At 39.3% G+C, this 14557-nt stretch overlaps 1 protein-coding gene across 1 annotated transcript in view; it reads right to left on the reverse strand.

Annotated features, from left to right (window-relative positions):
- LOC306771621 (synaptic vesicle membrane protein VAT-1 homolog) overlaps positions 1–9265 on the reverse strand; it is a 19046-nt gene extending 9781 nt beyond the window's left edge. The window contains exons 1-2 of the mRNA XM_079260869.1: positions 8718–9265; positions 26–233 (exon numbers count right to left, since the gene is read on the reverse strand). Of these exons, the coding sequence (XP_079116995.1) occupies positions 26–233; positions 8718–9095 (586 nt within the window). The 5' untranslated portion in view covers positions 9096–9265. The remainder of the gene's footprint in view (positions 1–25; positions 234–8717) is intronic.
- Positions 9266–14557: the final 5292 nt, after the last annotated feature.

The raw sequence follows: 14557 nt of genomic DNA on the forward strand, positions 1-14557 counted from the left end.
AACAGACATCTGGTGCGTTTCTTACCTGCAGCCATGTGAACAAGGACACTTTTGCCTGGCCTGAGATTGGCCATTTCAAACAGCATCATGTAGGCTGTCAAGTAGTTAATGGGAAGAGCAGCCGCTTCCTCAAAACTCATCTCTTCCGGCATAGGGAAAGTGCGGTCAGCCGGCACAACGACCACTTCCTGCCACATTCCGCTGCGGTTCATTGCAATGACACGATCTCCCACCTGAAGATGAAAAGAGGGGGATCCAGAAGGAGGTTACCCTTCAGTCTGACTGCTAACTGCTTATTATTGTGATTTATTCCATTATTAGAAATTCTCATTTTAATTTCATGTGTCTGCGAGGGTCTTTAAGTCACCAAAAACATGGGAGCATATTAGGGTATGTCAGTTGGTCAGTGGTCAGATCTGTCTGCTCCAGAATGCCCTTCTACAGATTAAGACCTACAAAGGTTATACTGCAGTCTATTACAGCCTATAGTGTTCATAATCAAAAACACACTGTGTGACTTTTACTTTAAAATTCCCTGACTCGTTTGATGGCACAGCAATATTTATTTTGTACATTTCTGGAGCTGTACTCATCCCTGGGCTGAGAAACCACACACTTAATAACTTTCAAGATAATATGTGACTTTGCAGCTCACTTTAATTTTACACACCACATCACCCGCTAGCAACTGGATATCAACACCAGCCTTTTTGGCCACGCACCACAGCTGATTAAGCAAACAGACAAGAGACATTGATGCCGAATCAGCCATTGTCAGGGGACAAGTTACTGACAAAATATGCCAAAGTTCAGCTGTGTCTCTTTATTGACTGGATTTATTACGCCCAGCTACCGATAGGCAGCTTATTTTCAGCATAGTTTCTCTCCACTTTTACAAAGTTTGCATTTCCATTTCTAAAAGTCCCCCCACTCCAGGAAACAAACACTGACAATGAAAAGTTTAAAGAAAGATTTGGATTGTTTCGTAAGGCAGACAAGCTTGGTTCTTGGTTGAATTGAAAGAAGAATTGTGTTAGCAGCATTTGCAGAGACTTGCATATTTTCTCAACTATCCCTCCATGGCCTTGTCCCGTTCAGCAGTGTTGTATAGGGGCACAGTTCAGGATTTGTGGGCCTAAAGTAAAGAAATGTTGCTCACAGAAATGCACCTTTAATATCACATTAAAAGCTGTAATTTGCCAAAAATAAGCTGACACCAAATGTGTCAAATTTCCTAAAAAGTAGTTTCTTCATCTAGAAAAGAGCTGAAAAGTTTTAATTCATCTTAAAAGGGAAATAAAAACTCGTAAACTGATGGGGGCAGCATTTTAATGACTGTGTGTCTTGCAGATCTTTTGCTTTTCTTTCATGTGATAATACTGACTTGAAGCCTGCTGCGTGTTTGAGCTTTTACTGTTCTTGTGAGTCCAGACAAGAGAGCTTGTATGGAAATACTGGTCATGCTCGTTGGGCTGTTAAATTCCTTAAGAGAATCCATGACAAACATGTCTGTTTAAAAAGAACTTGCCAAAAGTGAGGGACACAGGAAAAGTGTGATCTGATTAGAAATGCTGCACTGCTTCCTCTTAAAACTGCTTTAAGAGCTTTTAAGTCACACCCACTTCCTGCTGTTCACAACTCAGGAGACACACACACACACACACACACACACACACACACAATAAAAGCAGCTGCACTTAAACACATCATGTTTTTGCTGTAATGCCACCTGATATTTTTCATAAGTTATGACTCAACTTCCATCTCGGATGACAGTCCTTTTCTGTCTGCCTTTTGACAATTTTGCAACACTTGAGCTATGACACACTTAAATCTTGCAGGATGATATAAAAAAAATGCACCATAGTCAGTTTAAGAAAGGCTGAGCTCAGTTCCTGGAAAACTAACAAAAGTGAAGTTACTGAAGGGATGTTTGCAGCTGGACAGTGAATGCATGTCTTAACAGTTTACACTGCAAGATGTCTGGCTCTTTTCCAGCTTTTAATATACATTATGTCATGTTACTTATCCGAGGCTCTGTTTTTCTCATTTTAAGACTTGGCAAGGATCAGATGACTTAAAATAAAGCTCAATATTTTTAAAATATCAAAAGGGAACGTGCTTGTTCTGCAGAAAGTGTCTCCTGTGACTGGATGGGATGGGATTTCAGCCCATGAGGCTGAGTTTGGCTCAGCCTGAAAGGGGTCCCCACCTCCCGTGGGCTCTCTGCTGAGCTGCAGCGAGAAGCGTGGACCCTGGTGGTTCGATCTACGGCTGCAGAAACTGGCTCTAGGAATGTGGAACGTCACCTCTCTGGTGGAGAATGACCCTGAGCTTGTGTGCGAGGCTGAGCGGTTCCAGCTAGATATAGTTGGACTCACCTCGACACATGGCTTGGGCTCTGGAACCAGTATGCTCCAGAGGGGCTGGACCTTCTTCCACTCTGAAGTTGCTCATGGTAAGTGGCGCTGAGCAGGTGTGGGCATTCTCATTGGCCCCCAGCTTGGTGCCTGCATATTGGGGTTTACCTCGTTGGACGAAAGAGTAGTTTCCCTCCGCCTTCAGGTAGGGGGACGGGTCCTGATTGTTGTCTGTGCTTATGCACCAAACAACAGTTCAGAGTACCCACCCTTTCTGGAGTCCTTGGAGAGAATGTTGGAGGGTGCTCCTTTTGGGGACTCCATTGTTCTGCTGGGGGACTTCAATGCTCATGGGGGCAATGACAGTGAGACCTGAAGGGGAGTGATTGGGAAGCATGGGCCCCCTTCCGAACCCAAATGGTGTTTTGTTATTGGACTTCTGTGCTCGTCATGGATTGTCCATAACACACACCATGTTCAAACATAAGAGTGTCCATATGTACACCTGGCATCAGGACTCCCTGGGCTGCAGTTTGACGATCAATTTTGTAGTCGTATCGTCGGACTTGCGGCCACATGCCTTGGACACTCGGGTGAAGAGGGGGGCGGAGCTGTCAACTGATCACCACCTGGCGGTAAGTTGGTTCAGGTGGTGGGAGAGGAAGCCGGTCAGATCTGGCAGGCTCAAATGTGTTGTGAGGGTCTGCTGGGAACGTCTGGCTGAGTCCCTCGTCAGACCGAGCTTCAACTCCCACCTTCAGCAGAGCTTCAATCATGTCCCGAGTGACGCAGGGGACAGTGAGTCCGAGTGGGCTGTGTTCCGTGCCTCTGTTGTTGGGGTGGCCAGCCGGAGCTATGGCCATAAGGTAATCCTAGAACTCGTTGGTAGACACTAGCAGTGAGGGATGCCATCAAGCTGAAGAAGGAGCTCTATTGGGCCTTTTTGGCCTGTGGGATTGGAGGCAGCCGATACAGCTGATAGGTGTAAACATTACTTTAATGTACACTATGGGATTGTAGGAATTAAACTGATATATTAATTCTGATTAAAATTTCTCTGTCTTTGCATTTAATCCATTCTAGTTACAGTAGGAGCCGTGGATTGCCAGATAATAGCTCCTGGGGAGAGGAATGGGAGTTAAGACCCCCGATCAGGCCTTTGAGGCCACCATGTTGGCCACCTTGTTACAGATGAACAGATTTTTCTCAGACAACTTAAAATCAGCATACTTTAAACATTTGCCTTCCCTTGTTCTGCAGATCAAGACAGCACTCTTACATGTATTATATTTAATATGTCCAACTCAACATGCAGAGCAAAATGCAAGGAGCCTTTGAGGGTCAGCGTTACCTGGACTGAACACCGCAAGATCATCTCCATACATAAAGATTTACAATTAAAATACCAACAATACACCCAGTTTGAGAAGCTTTCAGCTGGCTGGAGAATCTATTGATATATAATAATGATATCGCCCCTTAAGTAAAAAAAAACAAAAAAAACAAAAAGACACAAATACCCCATCTCATGTTTAGTCATTTATAGTCTCCTTAAAAGCATATGCAGAAATCTGTGTCAGGTTTACCTTTGAAACCTGACTAGATATCAAGAGATAATCTCAAAATATGTCCAGATGCTTTCAAGGACTTTTGCCAGCAAACCAACTAAAGTGATAAAACCATAATTATCTGAGCTACCCTCTTTCCCAGCCTTATCCTTAATAAATGGCAGCAAACAGGACGGACAGCATAGAATCTGGCAACAAGCCATGGAACAAAGGCCGAAAAACAGATGGAAAGAAGAGGGGCTGTGATCACACCAGGTATTCATGATGTTCAACAGAGATATGATATAGAGTGCTTGCTTTTTCTTTTTTTTTTTAATAAATCAGCCAGCTTAGTTATGGCTTGATACACTTCACTTGTCGTAACCACCACTCTTCAATAGTGCTCCTTTATACAAATCACTTACAACACAATTCAATAAACCATTGTACAGTAAGTAATCATTACCTCTGCAAAGGCTAACTCGAATGAAGCAGAGCGAAATTAGAAATGTTTTACGACAGTTCAGATGACCATTTCATGAAACAATTTGGCACCATCTGTTCTCAGCTCTATGTTTGATAAAACCTCAGGGTTTCTTTTTAAATAAAATGGTTAAAATATGCAAGCTCTCTTACACCACAAATGCAACATGACCAATTTATCCAACTTTTTTATGTTAAATTACAAAGCGGTTTTAGGGGATCAAAACTCACAAAACATTTCAAGCTCCCTCGATGCCTGCCACAGCAATTATCCATTAAACAGAACTCGTTGGAATTAAACTAAATGATAGAAGGAAATAACAGATGCAGTTATATGTGCAGATGCTGCAAAGCACATGCCACATTAACGCAGCAAGCAACCAGATATTCACTGAATTCAACACTTTAGACAAGTGTTATGTGTTGCCATCATAACCATTTTAGCACAGTTGCTGTTCCTGCTCTATATGATAAACACCACATAGAAACTGCAAAAAATCTTTGTGCAGGCAAATATTTTGTTGATAGATTGGAGGTGACAGATTGTCACCAGACTGCTGCATCTCTTCTCTGAAAGTGCAACGTGTTCAGCCTGGTCTTGATGGTTTAAAAGCATCTAAAAGGCTGCAGTTGCAACAAGTGGACTGAAAAGCATGATAGCTCAGTGCAGATTTTGAAGCATTACGTTAAATGAAGAAGTTGCACAGTTTATTTATAAACATGACACAAGATAGATAGGATCAACACTGCTCTTGTTTTCATGACACAAAGAACCCTGCAGACTGCTTCAGGGTTCAATATGGACTTTCTAAAACCAATTTTTCCAGTCCTGTAGAACTCTAAATCTGTACAAAAAAAGCAACAAATGACATGCTTGTATTGTGCAAGTACTGACAATGACCCAGGAAACCTGCTTTAAATTGACTACACAGCCCTAGAAAAAGGTGGACAGACAAAAAAAGTACAGAAACACACATTTGATCTCAACATTAAACGATTCATAGACTTATATAATAATATATTATTTGATTTCAAGGCAGCCAGATGGAACGGTTTCACAGAGAACCGCTGCCCTCATCTTCCAGAAACATTAGTCGAGGTGCGAACCATAATCACCGTTATCTTATTTAGAAACATCTGTTGAGAGTGGAATCTGGAAAGACAAGCTGTAATGGGTGCTTGCATAACGCATCAAGTGTTTTATGAAACAGCCACACCCTGCGGTCCTCATCTGGAGAAGCTGCGGCGCAGCCAAACTCACACACACTAAAAAACACTTTGGTATCCTTTTGTGTTACTGTCTGCTTTTCTGTGCTCTTTTCCCGCAGGCCCGCCCCAAATTCTTACTCAAATCTAGAAATCTTTTTATCTTCAGAGCTTTGACATCTTTAACATTCTTGGCCTTAACCCTTTTGGATACTGCAGCAGTATCTTGTGTTTTGCAGTGTTCTTGCAGAAGTGAGGTGTTGGAATGCACTGCTCACACTATAGGATCCTGCTCGCTGAATTAGGAGGGAAAAATGGCAGGAAGAATGAGAGGAGGAGTGTAGTATTTGGTGTAGGAGGGATATTCTCTGCTGACACAGAGGACAAGGAACAGCTTTGGTAACACATGTTAAACATATTAAGAAGCTAAGCTGGAGAATATTGTGCAAGTTTATGATTTAAAGATTAAAAACAAAGTATAATGTTTTACCTTGTAAGAGTAAATTCTTGCCCTGTCAGCACTATTTCACCTCGTCCTTCAGACTGCACTCAGTAACCCATCAAGTCTTGACCTTTTCATCTTCTTCTGACATAAAGGTCTAAAGGTTCTTAGACATATGTCTAAGAACATAATTCTTCTGATGAACTAAAGATAAGAAAGTTCAGTTTTCAAACTACCATTTAAAGATTGCAAAGCATTTAATGAGGTCATATTTTAAAGATGTTTTTGGCTGTTAAAAGGGAGCTTGGCGATTAACCCAGGAAATCTTTCAATGAACCACAAAAAAGTTGCATAATTTGAAGGTTTGTTTACTTGAAAAGCTCCACTGCAGAACCGATTCGGATCCATCAGCAGAAATACAACATCTTTTTTATAACTAGGCTCTTATTATAGAACAGAGATGCCCAAGTCCAGTTCTCGAGTGCTACTATCCTGCAACTTTCAGACGCATCCCTTCTCCAACACAACTGAATCAATGAATGGTGCGTTGCCAGGCTTCTACAGAGATGTATGACAGGCATGTGGGTAATTCAGCCATTTAATTCAGGTGTGTTGGACAAGAGATGGATTAAAATGTTGCAGGAGTAGCTCTCTAGGACTGGACATGTAGAAATCACAAGAGAAAAACAAATGCTTTTATAAATATACGGTGAGGCAATTACATCAAAGCACATTGGTCTTGTTTTACTGACTCCATCATGCTGCACCACCATCATGTTTCTGCAGCAGCCCAGAACAGACAAGCTATGAACTGGCTCTAAACAACGGACCATTATTCATCACTTCTTATATTTATTAACATAGTGGAAGCTCATATCACCAAAATTAGCTCAGTTTAGCTAAGACCCATTTAACCTCCTTAACCCTTACCCACTTATTTTGTTAATGGGAAGGGAAAGTGTCTTGAATCTTTTGGGGCAAAGAGTAGTGATAATCTAGGTTTCTACATCACCCGTCCTGATCACTTCAATAAAATGTTCAGCTGCACACAACTGGATTTTTTGTTGTGAACTGGGATTGGGTCGGTTGTATTCAACACAACCGCAAAAGCTACAAAAAGTCAAATTTCCCACCAAACAGGAAGAGAGATAATATCTTTTTAGGGTCCTGTACTTTGTAGCAACTTAACAAGGTTACATTTTAACAGTATTTTGAACTGTTATTAAAGCTTGACAACTAACTCTCTAAACCCTTTAATAAACCACAAGAAAGTTACATAATTTCACTTCTACCTGCAGTAAATGAAACTTTGTCACTTTAATATGCAAAACAGGAAAAATAATCTGTCGGCATTTAAGAACAACAACCAAAGTGTTAGTGCATGCAACCTTTGCCAGTGAACAGTGATACTGTTTACAACCTGAGCACGATGCACAATCCAGTGTTTTCAAATGAAGGTTTAAACATTTTGGAAAATAATAATAGGAAATATTAAACAACCGTCCGAGTTATGCAAACATCTCCAAGTAAATGTTTTCTTTAAAAATTTGTGGCATAGCTTAATGATTTTATTGTAAAACTGGAGCATAACTATTTCTTTGTAAGGCCTCATGAGTGTTTACACTCCCTTTCTCAGTACACGCAAATCCTGCAACAAGACAAAAACATTAGCATTCCTCTCAAATGTTTGTCTGTAGATCAGCTATTGCTAAAATATACACACAAGGCTAATAGAGCTCCAACGGGAACTCATTCTCCCAACTAAAAGCAAGTGTTTTCTGCCTCCTTTATGCATACACATGCAGAAAATATAATTGGTAGGTGAATAACAGGAAGATTTTTTTTTTTTTTTAACCTACATAACAATCTGAACCACAAATGAAAACGTGCTCGTGCAAACGCTGCAACATACAACCATTAGGGTTTTTCAGAATAAGTCATTGTGGGCACTTCTGAGTGCAAGGCGAGGTATACTTACAAAGCTTATGAGGTTTCATTCATTTAAAATCACAAGCACAAATGAAAGACAATACCAACAACACATAGGAAGCTCTTTAATCTGTGCAGATACTGCTATTGAGCTTTGTATAAATATATATATATATATATATATATATATATATATATATATATATACATATATATATATATATATATATAGTTTCTCTTCATCTCAGTCCTGATATTAAATTAGGCATGTGGAAAATTCTTATCATGAGGAAATGGCAGTCAATGAGACACTCTTTCGTGCAAAGAGGAAAAACACTTCAAGGACATGCTGTAAATCAAATATCAGTAGCTTTACTAAAGCCAGAGCAGAACACAATGCAGGAAGAGAGATCCATCCCACACAGCTTTATAAACAGACAATTCATAACAATAACTGAAGGTTGTCAGAGACATTGAAAGCGGAGGACATCCAGCTGCATGTTATAAGAACAGTTTTTGTGTTTAGTAAGTTTTTTTTTTTTAAATGCCAAGAACCTGCTACATGAAACTTTACATTTACGGGTTTGATCTGTATCTGTACATTATCTCAAAATAAAAGAAAAAGGCTACTTGTTATGTTTTTATTTTTTTTTGTTCCCACATCAGATACCTGCCATTTACGTGACCTGATACCACAGTGATTTTAAGTGGGTGTGTGAAAGCTCTCAGCAGGCCTTTGTTTTTACTCACTTTCCTGTTTTTCACATCCTCCCCGACCGCTTCAATGACCCCGGAGCCCTCCATTCCCAACGTGACAGGCGGGGCAGGTAGCAGCTCGTACAGCCCCTGTTTGCCCAGAAGCTCGGCGAAGTTCAGCCCGCACGCCTTCACGCGAACCAGGACCTCTCCAGGCTTCAGCTGCGGCTTCTTCATCGTCTTCACCTGCAGCTTTATCTTGTCGTAGCCCCCATATCCCGTGAGGACCAGAGCGCGGCAGGACAGCGGCGCCTCCTCGGTGGCTGGAGCTGACTCCTCCGGCTTTGCATCCGAGGTTGCCGGTGGAGGTTCGTCGGGCTTCGTCACCTGTTCTGGTTCTTGCAGCTGAGTTGGAGCCTCTTCGCCAGACATGATAACCACTTGTGAGGTGTTCTCTGAAGATTTTGCGTTTGGATAAATATTTCTGTCTGTTTTGGGCGTTTCTGCAACCTCGGTAAAGGAAACCGGGGAGAAACAACTCGTTGCAGATAGTTCAGGTAAAAATCGTGATGAAGATGATGCTCCTCAACACACACAGTCGTGCCTTTTGGAAAGATGATTGTATCAGGGTGGTTTCCTGGGTGTGCGCTCCACTCAACAAGTGGTCAGTGTCAAGTGTCAGTCCTTAAATAAGAAGTTCCGGTGGGGACTTTCACAATAATACACAATAAAAACCTCATGAAATGAATAAAACTAAAACTTGGTGAATGGCGAACTGTTTCTTTGCTGTAAAGCACATTGCAAATAAATCTAACACCGTTGGAAAGTATGTTTTTTTTTTTTTTTTTTTTTTTTTTTAAAGGTTTTGCATTTGAAAGGAAAACATGCGTGGGATGAGAAACAGAGTTAATTATGTGGATTGCACCCATAAAAGTGCCGAATATTCCCTGCTAATATGAAACAACTTATTCTGCGTTGACTCTTGTTTAATAAAACATATGCATGATCAAACACAAATTTCTGTTCTTTTGTGTAAGTTTTTGTGACTATCTCAGTCAGTCATTGTTAGTTGATTTGTGTTTCAAACAAAATATCAGAACATGCTGCAGATTTGGTTGTGCTTGTTAACATTAAGCCCCAAGAGACAAATTAAGCAACACAATATCCTCTTGATACAGAAGCAAATGAAATCTTTCATTTTTAACTTTTTGTGTAGCAGATCCACAGTATACTGGCAGATCACAGAAGGTTTTAATTAAATAAATGTAAACAATTTGGTGCTTAATAATTTTGAAGCATTCATAAACAGGGTCTGACAAATGAAACTGTAACACGCAAGCAACATTTAGTCACATTTGGTGGATATGATCTTTAGCTGTGTTTCAGATGGACAACATATTTGATTGTGGGTAAAAATCAAAATATTTCCAAAAGAGAGGGACTCTTTTTACTTTGGTAAACATACGTCATTTCCTCTACATTTCTGCGTCTCTATGACTAACTTGATACAGCCCTCAAAAAGTGCCTGATCCATTTTTGTTGGCCAAAAGCTCAGAGATGTGAGGCAGAGCGCTACAAACCCCGGACGCTGGAGTCCTGCAGGAAGAAGTGGGATTTACTGAGGTCACAGCTGGAGCAAACATTTAACAGCTGGTAGATGTTGCTAGATGCTTGTTGTTGATCATAAACCGACTGAAGCTGTCATTTCTGTAGCTGTAAAACCATTTTGTACAGCAAGAAAATAAAAGAAAAGAGAGATTAATTTAAATAAATTTCTGATGCACTTAGTCTTGTTGAGTCATTGAGCATACCTGTCATTGTTTTGTGCACACACAGATACTGTTGCATGTTGCAGCCAATGCTCTCTGATCTCATTATCCTGGTTCAATGAGGCAGGCAGGAAGTGGTGAGAAACATGGGGTTGCTTTAAAGAGTCAGAAAGGTCAGAAGTTACCAAATGACTCTCTTTATTCTTAGTCTAATGCGCTTCCTGTTAACACCATTACACCTGGTCCCTTGTTGCTGATTTAATATCTGCTCTTCATTAGAAGTTAGTCCCTCAGCTACTTCCTTAGCTAGTCCCTCTTGGTTAGTTTATAATAAATGTCTTAGTTTAGTTAACATGCATGCCTTTTTGCCCAACCACTTGGGTCTGTTTGACCAACAATTGTGACAAATTCAAAACAAAGTTTTTTAAAGAAGCATGATTTTCAGAACTTATTATTATTATTGTTGTTGTTGACTTGTTAATATATAGAATAGAATAGAAGCCAGAATTGTGTTCCAGTAATAAAGTTGTTCATATTTTTTTACTTATCAGCAACTGAAATATAAGACCAAGAGGATATCTGTATCTGAGGGTATCTAAGGTGCAGCATGTAATAAAAATCAGTGGTTGATGACAGAATAATGTAATCTCTAACTGTAAAGTGTGATCTATTGTTATTCCTTCTCTTTTCTAAAGTAACATATTTTTTATTTTCTTGAACTGAGTCTACTAATATTTACTTGATGTGGGTCCACGTATACAAACATATAATTGGGCCAACATTTTATATCCATCTCTGAATGGATAATCTATGAAGTGAGAATCTGATGAGCTTTAAAAGTGCAGTAAAGGCTGTGTTTGGTAGGAGCTAGAAAAACTATTTCGGATATGTAATGCCTTAAAGTTACCAAAAGAGTTACCTGTAGTGCAGTTATAGTAGTGCATACCTGAGGCCACTGGATCCACACGAAGATGAAAACATGTTATTTCGGTTGCACAGTAGTGTTGTGGTTAGCACTGCGACCTCAAGGCATGAAAGTTGCTGGTTTGAGCCTCGGCTGGGGGAAAGGTGTGAACAGTAGCCTTTATGGGTGGAATTGACATGTTCTACCTGTGTATGTTCAGGTACTCCAGCTTCCTCCCACTATCCAAAGATGTGTGTTAGGTTAATTGTTGACTTCTCAGATGTAAGTTGCTTTGGATAGAAGTGTTTGCCAAATGACTGTAGAATACAATGTCTGGAAGAGTTATGGCCACCGTACCTGAACAGCTGTACTTGGCATTTGAAGCCTTTTCTCTTCCCATCTTTACCAACGCGCTGTAGTATTAAATATTCATGAAATAGATTTAACAATGTCTTTGAAACTTTTCTCTTTTGGTTCATATCCAAATGACAGCGCCACACAGTTGTTTCTGATTTATCAGCTGCCCTTTCCTTATGCAAATCTATTGTTTAAACATATCTCACAGGTCAATAAAATCTAATCAATCACATTTATTTATAGAGCACAATTCAAAACAACTGCTGTTAGCCAAAATACAATATGACAATATGCGCCACACAACAAGAATGACAGTAATATTTGGAAAATCAATAAAACCAGAGAAAATTTTAAAAGCAAAACAAAAGAAAAGAAAACAAAAGTCAAACTCTGACATTGAATTGAAAACCAGAGAACACAAATGTGTTTTAAGATGAGATTTAAAATGTTTAAATATCTAAAAGGTGCTTGATTAGATAGAAGTCAGGTGACTGTGAAGGCCAGTGGAGTCCAGTGATCTTATAGTCATATTCAAAATGCTCTGTGTGCCAGGAAAATATCCCCCACACCATTACACCACCAGCAGTCTGAAGTGTTGATAAAAGGCAGGATGGATTCGCGCTTTATGCTGTTTATACTAAAATTTGACCCATCTGGATGCTGCAGCTGTATTCAATAATAAATACTTAGAGCCACTGGTCACTGGAGAGAAAAGAGGACAGATGTAATGTCTGGTTGTGCTTGTTGAAAGCTGGGAAGCTGCATTTTCTCACAAATTGAGGCAGCTATGATAGAACATACAGATCTTGACATACAGTGTTAAGTAATCAAGTCTGGAACTGATAAACTCATGGACGGCTATTTCAAAATTATGATGGGTAAGAAAAGGTTCAGCTTTTTCCAGAAAATGTATATAGTAAAGACTAATCTCAACCACAATATCAGTTAGTTTATTGAAACACAAATAGTTTACTAAAATCACTCCCAGATTACAGACATTGAATCTGGCTGTGAATAGGAAGCTAAAAACCAGCCATCATCGTGTCACTAAACAAAATACACTTTTTCTTTTTATTCAAATGATAGAAGTTTTTGCTTAGCCATACTCTGGTGTCAGTGATTCAGTGTGATAAAAGACTTACTGAGTCATTTTGATCTGGATTTGAAAAGGAGTAGCAAGAAGTGTGAAACTTAATAAATCTTACTCCTTTTTTTCTAAATGTCAATGCTAAACATAATATTACAAATATTTTAGTGGTTATTAAATGTAGATGATCTCCTACTTTACAAATATTAAATGAAAAAAATGTGTACAAACATCACAAGAAACAAATTATAAAAAAAACCTAACCAAGTCAACTTTTTGTGTTCAGTTTAAGTTGGTGTTAAAAATTATTTCTTTTCTTCTTTATGACCAGCAGATGGAGCTAAATTACTAGTAAAATCATCAAATCTGCTGAGCCACATTTTAATTTTTTTTAATTGATGGAAACGCGATACAATTAAAAAAAAAAAAAAAAAAAAAAAGTTAAATGACGGCTTATTTTGCTGAAAAAAGAGACAAGAATACACGTTTTTGAGAATACACGTGTCAACAATTACTACGTCTCATTCTCTTGCATCTTAATTTATGCGCCATTGGGGTTTAGAGAAACATATGTTCCTACGTCTAAAATCGCTCCTCTGCATCCACGTATGTTCTGTTTACTAGAAATTATTTAATCAATACAGAAAACGCAAGGCGGCTTTGTCAAGCCAGCAGGAGTGAGTCTGGGAATGACAGGATGTGAAATCACTTTCCCTTCAGTTTAATAGTAGCCTGGTGGTGATGTGCTACGCTGCCAAAGCTTCTGGGCTGTTAGTGCTGCCTTGTTTATATGTTGGTTGGCACTTAATGCCAACAAAGACCAACTTTTTCTCTTATGCTGCGCTGATGATATTTCAACCATAGGTCAAGGTTTCAATGTGAGTAAGAATATGATAAAAGTATTACCTCAGTGTGATTTTGTCTAAAGTAGAAGATTAAAAACATTCACTAGAGAAATATGAATTCTGTGAAAATTTCTAAAAGAATTAGTTGTTTCATCATATCAGGGACTAATTTCAGTCATCTCTCGATCTTCTGCAACTTATTTGAGGTTGGGTTGCAAGGACAGCGAAAGGACAGAGAAATCTATAGACTTTCCCGTCCATGCCACTTTGTTTATTTCATCTAAATGAATCCTGAGGCGTGCCTGTAAACAGCTGGTTTGGATGCGTGCCGAAAATGCCAGATTCTGGCCAACAATGGGCCGAATACAAATATTGCCATTGGGCCAACAGACTTAGATCGGCTCGCTACCTGGGGGAAGGCAACTGGCCCAATTTTTGGAAACACCCACCCACACACACACACACACACACACACACACACACCCACCCACACACATATATATATATATATATATATATATATATATATATATATATATATATATATATATATATATATATATATATATATATATATATATATATATATATATATATATAATCTTTTGTGCCTGTGACCCATTTACATTATAATCTATAAACCTTTAATAGATTTTCTGAGACAAAATCTTTTCCCTTTACGTTTTGATGCTTTTATTTCTATAAAAACAAACAGGAAACCGTGTCCAGTGACGTCACTTTTACAGGTACGATCGCTGAGCCTGACTTGGCTGGAGGAGCAGAGGAGCGCAGAATATGTAGCCGAAACTACAGCGACAGTAGAGCTGAAGTTTTAATCCGGAGTGATTCCTCAGTGTTTGTCCCGGAGAAAGCTTCGTATCATTCAGAGCTGCTCCTCGACTCAACGATCTTGTGGCTGGAAGATAAATGAC

Source organism: Telmatherina bonti, assembly GCF_933228915.1.
Source record: "Telmatherina bonti genome assembly, chromosome: 21".
Classification (NCBI taxonomy): Eukaryota; Metazoa; Chordata; class Actinopteri; order Atheriniformes; family Telmatherinidae; genus Telmatherina; species Telmatherina bonti.